Below are 10,076 nucleotides of genomic sequence, written 5' to 3' on the forward strand. Positions count from 1 at the left end.
AGTAAGCACAGATAAAGCAGAGGGAGGAAAGTTAGTTATGTAGTCCATGCAATGTTAAGAAATTGACTTGTTAGTGGTGGTAAAGTTTTATCTGTTCCTATAATAGTAACTGATGTAGGACATAATATCCAAATCCCCATGGAAAGGTATGTAAAACGGGAAAGTTTTATCGATCAGAAGTTCCTTGGGGCTCATATGCTGGCAGTGGTGGGGACACAGGAATTGGAGCCGCTGTGTGTTGGACAGCATTACGCTAATCACTGACCTGGACCTGAGAGGCACAAGTTTCTCATTGCTCTGGGAACCCCTAGCAGCCTCCGGGGGAACCCTAGGATTCCACAATCCCTGGCTAAGAAACACTGCTATACAGGAACCAGCAACAGTGAAGTGCCAGCAAGTTCTACAGCATTTTTATCTGCCATGGTCTGACGTTACACTCCTCTAGCTGGCTATGAATTAAAGTAGGGAGCGTTTCCAAAGGAAATATAGCAAACCTGTTTGATGAAATCTGGACCTTGGCAGCGTCTCTTTATTTATAGGCTGACTTACATATCTCCTTGATTGTAATCTCTTCGGGTTAGGGTCCACTGCTCCTCCTGTGTTACTGTCTGTATCTGCCTGTCATTTACAACCCCTATTTGATGTACAGCGCTGTGTAATATGTTTGCGCTATATACATCCTATTTATTATTATTATTATTATTAATAATAATAATAATAATAATAATAATAATTCAGACATTGTCTGTGTTCTAATTTATTCCTAAAGCCTATGTTGTCATTATAACTTAACCCAATATAACACAACTGTTCTTCTGCAGGCTATATTAGACATTACTTACTACGAGGAGACTCGGCTGGTGGATGAAGAATTTGCAAATGGTGACCCCTTGCAGAAAGTCAGAGAAATTATTCAGATTATTACAGAGCCACAGAGTTTAGCTGAAGAGAACAATGCTTCCAAACAGGTGACTGCAATTTTTTATTCTGTGCCTTTTATGTTCCTAACAAACCCAGTAAGAAGGGAACATTGGAAGAGATAAAGGGTACTGCTGCTTCATCTTTATTACAGTCCTGTTAAAGAATTTTATGGGAATGCATTGAAGTTTCTGTGTTCCATTTTCAACTTTAAAAAATCAGGCTCGAGATCTGACCCCACCACATGTCAGCTATAAGCTTTATATGCCAGAAATTAATTCCCCACACCGGCTTCATCATTTCATTTTGCTAATAAGGGCTGACTTTATTCATAGATAAACCCTGACAACTGCCATTGATCACTAATGCTACTTTAGACATTGATAAGGACCTTCTTAGGTTAAATGTCCATGGGCGTTTGTTTCCTTCATTTGATGTGTGTTTAGAATGCACATACACAGTTCATCAAAATCCCACTGACTTCCATTGAGCAGTGCTCATGTCAGTTTGGAGCATCATTTTGTATCTGTTCTTAAATTCCCGGCCAGGACACTATCTGCCAGGATTTTGTGAGTTCTCCCCGTGTTTGTGTGGGTTTGTGTAGTCCTTCAGGAACTATACTTTCCTCTCATGTCCCAATTTTCCCCCTGGTAAATGCAGCCATCTTGAGATTCTTTGTGATTTGCCAAACAATAAGAACAATCCTCAGGCTTAGTGCTGCAAATTTTGTGATTTGCCTGCAATACATTTCAGTGCATGCTATAAAGATGACTGATAGAAATGATCATGTGGATTCAGTACTTGATTGGCCGTCAGGTAATTATTACTGAACTTGTGATGAGACAAGACTTTGGCAGTGACCTTTATATGGCCAATTAAATGCTTTACCTAATGAACATCAACCAGTGAAGCATTAATTGTCCCTGAATACAACATTATATATGTGCATTTAGACTGCATTTTATTTTAAATCCTTGGATAATAAATCTCAGGATATTACCAATAATCCTTTATATAAATAACAAAAATCCTTTATATATATTTTTATATAATAATAAATGTGCCATCTTTCAATTCAGCTGAGCCCCACCCCTATTTAGGTTTATTTTGTTTCATGTGTGGCTCTGTGAATTTTGACAGATATACAGCAACCGGGCAGGTAAAAATAGTTATTGTAGAGGGGACATCGCATGTCTCTTTCTGCAGTAAGGACCTGCCTGATCACACATTAACATGGTAGGGACTTTAGTTCCACTTAAAATTGAAGTTTGCTGCAGCCAGTCATTTAGGGTTATGGGTAGTTTATTGTATAGGTTTCCTAAAGTGTGTTACAAAATTGATGTACCCAACCAAATGCTTTGGACCCCACAAGTGCATAGCTCACTGGAACTCCTCAGGATAAACTCTGTATACAGAGTCTTTGTAGAGGCGTTATTAAAAGCTGATGTTTTAATCACATTTGTATTTGGCTTTCTGAGTTCCTCCATAACTTAACATTATTTTTTCTAAATAAAAACTTACCATTTTTATTACATGTGATGTCATCACTGCATGTCTCTATATTTTTAATATGTTGTAATACATTGCCTTTGTATGTTTTTTTTTCAGTGTCTTAAGGATGGTGTTTACTATCTACTAAAAATGCTGAAGACAAGAAGTCCCATACAACTGAATGATGAGGTTTTATTTCAAGACATAAACACTGCCACTTTGTTAGCTAAAGGTACACTAAACTAAACTTTCGAACAAAACTTTATTTACTTTTTCCCCCTCCTCCCTGTTTGGAGAATCTGTAATCCTGTATGAGACTGGGAGACACATCACATGCTATTATTCTAATGCCCTTTAGAAATATATGGGGCTGAACTGTGCTCATGAGTAATAAAATGGTGACTTTTTTTTTTGTTTTTTATTTAACCTTGTATAATGTAAAGAAGGGTTGGTCTAAACTGCCAATATTCTCTGCTAGGAAGCAACCGGTCCTAAACTCTTGTAATGCAAAAGTGATTGCTGTAGGGCCGTTGGATAGAGGACAAGGAAAACATTAGGGGGGCTTTGGACTCCAGATATTTCAATAAACCCATCACTCACCAACAATGCCATCCAGTGATAGCAATAAATTTCTAAACACAACTAATGTTCTACAGATTTTGGTATCACACCACACCTAATAATTATTGGCCCATTATTTGGGGTAATTCTGAACTGATGAGCCGTAAAGGTGAAGAGTGTATGATAGACAATTATGATCATCATGGGTCACAAGCAAATTTAGGGCTTTATATTATTTTTATATTTTGTATTGATTTATTTAAAACAGTCTTGTCCTTTACACATTTTTTAATTAAAAAAATTACACTTTTTATTTGTTTTTTTGGTGATCTGATCCATCTTTGGCTGGGTCTACATGAACGGTTTTAAAAACGCATATAAACATTCCTACCATGTTTATATGCCTCTTTAAGCACTTTTACAAGCGTTTTAAAGCTTAACTTTAAAACGCTAAAAAACTTTTATAAACGCCTATGACGCGTTTTACCACGAATTGTCGTGATTTGCTGCGATTTTACATAAGCGTTTATAAAAAGTTTACTTTTAACCCTTTCAGGGAATGAGTACAGGGATACATAAAATCCCCTACTAATTCCCTGAAATGGGTAAAATATGTGTAAAAATTGGACGAGGCTTTAATGTTAAATTATTTTATTAAATGTGTGAGTGTTTGTGTAACATGCTGACAGCTCTTCTCCCCTGAATTCTCCCGCAGCCCTAGAGGAGCTGTGATGTGTTCTGTATCTATAATACATACTACAGCTCCTCTAGGGCTTGGGAGTAATTAGGGGAGCAGAGCTGTCAGCACCCCTAGTGCCCTGCAATCCCTCACTGTTAGGAGGAGTCCCATGGCTGTGCTCAGTCAGGATTGCAGCCATGGGAATCATCCTGTCATTGGGATAACCTGAAAAAAAAGTTTAGTTACACAAACACTCACACATTTAATAAAATAAGTTAACATTAAAGCCTGGTCCAATTTTCTACACATATTTTAACCCTTTCAGGGAATGAGTAAGGGGTTTTATGTACCCCTGTACTCATTCCCCAGGGTGGGGTGGTGGGGATCTGGGAGTCTCCTTATTAAAGGGGGCTTCCAGATTCCAAAGACCTGGTAAAAATGTTTTAAAAAACCTTATTGTTTTCAATTGAAGCCTAAAAATGCTTGTAAAAGCCTCCATTGAGTTCAATGGGAGCGTTTTCTCACGTTTATCCTGCGTTTTAACTTTTTAAACGTTGCAAGCAACGTTTAAGATAAAGCTCATAAACGTGCCTGAAGGAAACGTCCTGGTGTAGATTAGCTCATTGGAATGCATGGGGACTTCAAACATGGGCTTTAAAAGCCTCAGGTTAAATGCTGGGGAAACAGTCCGTGTAGTCTAAGCCTTAAACGCTGGGGAAACAGTCCGTGTAGACTAAGCCTTTGTGTGCTCCTGTTGTGTTCTACATGATATAAAATAAACTCATAATACTGCAAAACTCTCCAGCAGGGACTGATATTAGTTTTGGGCTGCTGCTTTAAGCAAATAGATTTTTACATGTTTTTTCTCCCTTTGCATTCTATATGCTTTCTATAAACTCATGTGACATCTCCCTGATATTATCTGTGCGTTACTCCCCACTTAGTTATCTTCAGTGACGTCCATGTCCTGGCTTTGATGTACTGTGGAGAGATGTGTTTCTGGGCCCTCAGCTACTGCTCAGACATTTCTTCCCGTATCTGATTCTGAGATGCACAGCAAAATCCCTAACTTTAAAGAAGTTGGGAAGAATGTTTTGGACACTTATGTTGGCATTTCTGAAGGTCCTCTAAGAGGACAAGGCTGGAGCACCAATAATGCCAAGAAGACTCTGGAGTTCCTAAAAAGGAGATGAGGATTATCCATTGTGCCTGTGATTTCAGTTTTTTATTTAATGTATGCCACAATCCTTGCATTTTCTGGATTAAAGAAAAACTTAAGGCAGAAATAGAAATTCTCGTCATTGTGAGCTTTTATTGAAAGAGTTACCAATTTTCACATCAGCTGTTGTCATTACCTGAGATTTGTGTTATAGTAAACTTGTCATTTACTCATTGGAGGCTTATTCCCAGGGTTACTTGATAGTCCACCACTATTGTTGTAGATACTTTCCCAATGGTTTTTCACTCCCAGTTAGAATCTTTCAAAATACCTGGTACTGGCTCTTCCCCATGGCATTCTACCTTGGTAGGCAAATGGGGCAATGATTGAACAAAGAAAAAAATTGGTAGCTAAGGAGGTAGACTCCGAAAGAACCCTGTACTTTTTCCTTAATAGGGAAGTGATGTCTTTGTGTCTGATGGCGCAGCTGGAAGCCTAAAACCTCCCCTGTGAAAATACAGCAAGAGACTAAGCGGAGCGCTGGCATGACAGGGTGTGAAGGCAGCCCCCTGCAGGTTTGGTAAGGGTTAAATGTGAGTGAGAGAAGATAGGGGTGGGATCAGTTAGAGGTCGGGTCGGAAGTATAGGGGAGCAGAATACAAGGGTTTAAGTAGGAGGGTCCGTCGGAAGTGAGGGACAGTTTTTTGTGGGAAGGAAAATTGGAGGTAGGTCCCCATCATGGAATCTTGTGACACCCTGATGGCACAGCTTAGGGCTGCAGCGGCCTCACAAGGTGAGGCTTGGCTACAGGAAAGGGTTGCTGAGGCAATTGGGGGGCTGCTAGTGGGCCCCCGGTCGCTAGGTTAGGGGGGCTTTGGCCTCGGAGACATAGGCCTCCGGTGCCCTTGGGCCCTGAGCCTTTTGCCAGAGCTCAGGGCCACCTTGGGAGCCCCCAGAGGGACCCTCCTACCATGCAGGCTAGGCAGTGTTCGGTCCAAGCTGGGCAAAGGGTAGGGAGGAATCCTCTTCATCGTCGTAACTCTGGTGAGAGGGCTGCGGCTGCCAGGGACCTCAGTCCCCTCTCCCCTGCAGGTGAGGCCTTGAGATGCCTTGCGTTCTGCAGGGACCTGGCAGAGAGTGTCCAAGAGGGGGTGCGCGCTTTAGGGAAAACGCCGCATGGTGAGGCTTCACCTGAATCCGAGGCCTTGCGTACTGCTGGGCCCCGGCGGAAGCGTGGGATGGCCGGCCCGTTCTTGGCTTCGTCTCTGGGAGTTTCCCGCTCGGAGGGGGAACTCTCTTCATCTGGAGAAGAAGAAGAAGAAGCAGGCCAGGAGCCGGTGGCGGTTCGGGGTCCTAAGAGGTCAGCGGGATCCATGGCTGCGGATCTTCCAGGTAGGTGCTATAGGGGTCCTGAGGGGGGGTGGGGATAAGGGGTATGGAGAGCAATTGTATACCTGTTAGGGGGGCCTGAGCAGGGGGGTAGCGGAAGGGGGCAGTTTTTCTTCTAGGGGGTCCGGGAAATTTTAAAGGGGCTGCGGGAGGTGGTTAGGGCTTTACAGCAAGGGGGTGGGTGTAAGGGGGCGATAGTGCATCCTGAATGCATTGGTTTGTTGGGTTGTAGGTGGAGTATTTTGTGGACAGGTGTCTGCCCATGGGATGCTCTATCTCCTGCGCCTTGTTTAAGATGTCTAGTTCTTTTTTGGAGTGCGTGGTGAGGACAGTGGCAGGGCTGGATTTGGTCATTCATTACTTGGATGACTTTTTGTTGCTGGGGCCAGCGGGTAGTTCGGTTTGTTATGTTTTGTTGGGGACTTTGCAGCATGTGGCTGAGAGATTTGGGGTCCCCCCAGCGTAAGAGAAAGAGGGCCCAGGGTTGACCATTACATTTTTAGGGATAGAATTGGATTCTAAGGCTATGGAGAGTAGGTTGCCTCAGGACAAGCTGGTGGCTTTGTGGGTAGAGGTGGTGGCTGTGTGTGGTTGCAGAAAAATGAGGTTGAAGGAGGTGCAGTCCTTGTTGTGCAAATTAAATTTTGCTAGTAGAGTGGTTAGGATGGGGAGAATGTTTTGTCGACGGTTGGTAGCGGCCAGGGTCAGGTCTCCAGGGCTTTTTGTGCGCTTATCAAAAAAAGTGAGGGCTGACTTGCAGGTGTGGAAAGTTTTTCTGGAGTCTTTCAACGGTAAGGCTATGTGGTTGGAAGGGCCAGTGGCGGCTATGGATTTGGAGCTGTTTACAGATGCAGCAAGTTCTACAGGATTTGGAGCTTATTTTCAGGGCAGGTGGTGTGTGGGGGCATGGCTGTAAGAGTGGGTGGAGGCCGAGTTGGTGAAGAACTTGGTAGTCTTGGAACTTTTTCTGATTGTGGTGGTGGTTGAATTGTGGGGGGAGGCACTGGCGGACAAGAAGGTTAGGTTTCATTGTGATAACCTAGGAGTGGTGCAGGCTATCAATAGTTTGACGGTAGTTGGGGATTTTCTTAGAGGGAGACTGCAGGTGGGGGGATCAGTGTTGGTACATGAGGGTGGGCCTTTTTGTCCCGTTTTCAGTTCATAGCGGTTTTTAAGAAATGCTTGGTGTTCATGGGGAAAGATCCTGTGGGTTACTCATCTCACTCCTTCAGAATTGGGGCAGCTACAGAGGCAGCTAGATGAGGGTTGGGGGATCAGGTAATTGGGCAGATTGGGTGCTGGGAATCGAGGCATTTCCAATTGTAAGTGCAGCCATGTTGTAAAGGGGCGGGGGGTCTGACTATTATTGGATTGGTTGTTTGTTACTGCTTGGTCTGGATAGTGGGGCATTCCTTTGTTTGGTGGGGATCCAAGAGGCCAGAGGTTCGGCTCAAAGGACGGCAGCTCGGTTTTTCAAGGAAAGAGGCTACAGTGCGGTGGCTGGGAATTCGGCCCTCCGGATGTGGTAGTTATACATGTGGGGGGTAATGATTTAGGTCACAGGTCAATGCGGGAATTAATCAGGGATCTTAGGCTGGATTACCTGAGATTGCAAGTGGAGTTCCCAGGACTAGTAATAGTTTGGTCTGATATGGTAGCCAGAACCACGTTGAGAGGGGCACACTCGGTGGACCAGGTTAATAAAACCAGGATTAAAGTCAACAAGAAGGTGGGCAGGTTTGTGGCCAGGAATGGAGGGGTTGTGGTTCGGCATAGGGACCTGGAGGAAGAAACTGGGAGGTTCCTATGGAGTGATGGGGTGCAGCTCAATGCAGTAGGAGTAGATATGTGGTGTTTGGGGTTGCAGGATGGCATACAGAGAGCTCTTCGAGTGTGCAGGGGCGCTCAGGCGTGAGGTATCCCATCTGAGCGCTGTGGCGTTGTGGAATCCTGTTGGTCATTATGAAAGGGCAATCCAATGGTAGGGTGCCCATTAAATGGTGTTATGGTGTGGCCCCTAAGGCGGTGCTGGGCGGCTAGGGGCCAGTGTGTGGTTAAATAATAAATTTATGTGGTTGAAGCGGACTTTTCCTAGACCTGCAGCCTGGTGAAGTAAACTGGAGTTGGTTGGTTTTAGTACAATTGGGCACAGTGGTTTAAATATGGGGTTTTGTTTACACGTTTATTTGGTTGAGGAAAAGTTTTATATGTGAAAGGATTGTGAATTATATGTCATTGGTTTATTAATGGATATGTTTCATATGTTAATTTATGTTAATTTGTTTAATATTTATTTTATTTAAATATTTGGTATATTTAATGGTTTTTTATTGGTTATTTATTGGTATTAAAGTTATATTTTGTTAGTAAATCGGCTGCTTGCAAGCCATTTTAAATTCAAGAAAGTGTCAGTGTGTTTTTTGGCGGGATAATGTCTGGTAGGCAATATCGGGGGGGTATAGGTATAAAGTTTTAGATGGGTGCGTGAAAAATGTTTGGGTGTGGAAAAAGTTTCTGGTGGGAAAATGTGTTGAGAAGGGGGTGGGAGATCTGAACTAACCTAGTCAGGGACCCCATAGCTGGCATAGCTGGGCATCTCCCATTGCAGTCTAATAGCTGCTGGCAGTTAATCCCTGGGGAATGTAACATTAATGAATTAACCTTTTATTTTATCATTAGTAAAAGTGTCGTTTTTTTCACCTCTCACCTCTACAAATATGCATAGATGATCTTTCAAAATTGGTTTTAGAAAATCCAGCCTGCCTGACTCTGTGGTGTTTATTGAATCACATTGCTCACTAAATTAAAAATTAGCATATTGATACAAGTGCTTATAAATAATGTTTGATATATTTTTTTTTTTTTTGTTGGTGAAAACTAATCAGTATGAAGCAGGTGACATTTTAAAGACTGCGGAAGATATATCTGATAAAAAAAATGTTAGTTTCCATGACCTTATCATATTGATAGATCAGGTGCTATAAATACTGTTGAATAATATACTTATTTGGGTAGACCTAGAAAAGTTTGTGATGGGAGTGGCATGTGGAGGTCACAGAGTAGCTGGAATGGACCCCACCTTCAAGTCCAAACCACTCAAACAGGCAAAGGCTGCCATGAATCAAAGGCTGCCCACTCTTTTATAACATAACAGGAAATATGGGCCAGCCTTGTGTTTAGCAGAGGATGCTGGGACTTGTAGTCCTCCTCTGTCACCCGAACTACTGAGAAAAAGGAAGCAGATTGTTTCATGTAAAGCTTTGCTAGGCCTGACAGTTGCTATGTAAACAATGGGTTGCTAGGGGCGGGTCACATGATGGGAGCCTTCCAGCGTGGAATGAATGACGCTGGATGGAGGGGGCGTGTCATGAGGAAGTCATGTGACTACACATGACAGTGTTTCTATTGTGAGGTGACAGGAGGTCAGAGAATGGCAGAGGGGAGTGCGGTGTCGTCTGTGGAGTGGGGGAGGCTGGAGGCTGCTCTCATTAATGGCTTCACACAGCTGAGAGATCGTTACTTACCGAGAGGAGGAAGGGTGCAGGAGGCTGAGAGAGGGGACACAGGGGACACAGGGGACAGCCTTCTGGACAGCCTGCCGGTAAGTGACTCCCAAATGCCGGGTAAGTACACAGCTGGCTCCTATTAGGAGATGGGGGGCATTTTCTCCATTGAAATTGGCTTCCAGTGTTTTTCCTTCTACAGGAACACATCCAGCCATCATTACTTACCCTATTTCCCCAGCCAGGGGCAAAATACACAGGTAGGGTACTTATATGGGGGGTGTCAAAGGATCCATCCTGTACTGAGGTATACACAGCTCTGCCGCAGCCTGCTGACCTGATTTGTCTTTGCTACAGCCAGGTCACTTCTCACCTC

At 43.4% G+C, this 10,076-nt stretch overlaps 1 protein-coding gene across 2 annotated transcripts in view; it reads left to right on the forward strand.

Moving 5' to 3' along the window:
• Nucleotides 1–2,618: 2,618 nt before the first annotated feature.
• Nucleotides 2,619–10,076, forward strand: part of FBXO4 (F-box protein 4) — a 25,885-nt gene continuing 18,427 nt past the window's right edge. Inside the window, exon 1 of one of the 2 annotated variants that reach the window (XM_072416651.1) lies at nucleotides 2,619–2,641. Coding sequence is in view for 1 of the 2 variants with exons in the window: in XM_072416650.1 (XP_072272751.1) it covers nucleotides 9,628–9,798 (171 nt within the window). In the remaining variant the exon portion in view is untranslated. Of the gene's footprint in view, nucleotides 2,642–9,585; nucleotides 9,799–10,076 lie in introns of those variants that run through there. The other variant, XM_072416650.1, reaches the window with a different exon arrangement.

The sequence above is a fragment of the Pyxicephalus adspersus genome, chromosome 6 (genome assembly GCF_032062135.1).
Source record: "Pyxicephalus adspersus chromosome 6, UCB_Pads_2.0, whole genome shotgun sequence".
Lineage (NCBI taxonomy): Eukaryota > Metazoa > Chordata > Amphibia > Anura > Pyxicephalidae > Pyxicephalus > Pyxicephalus adspersus.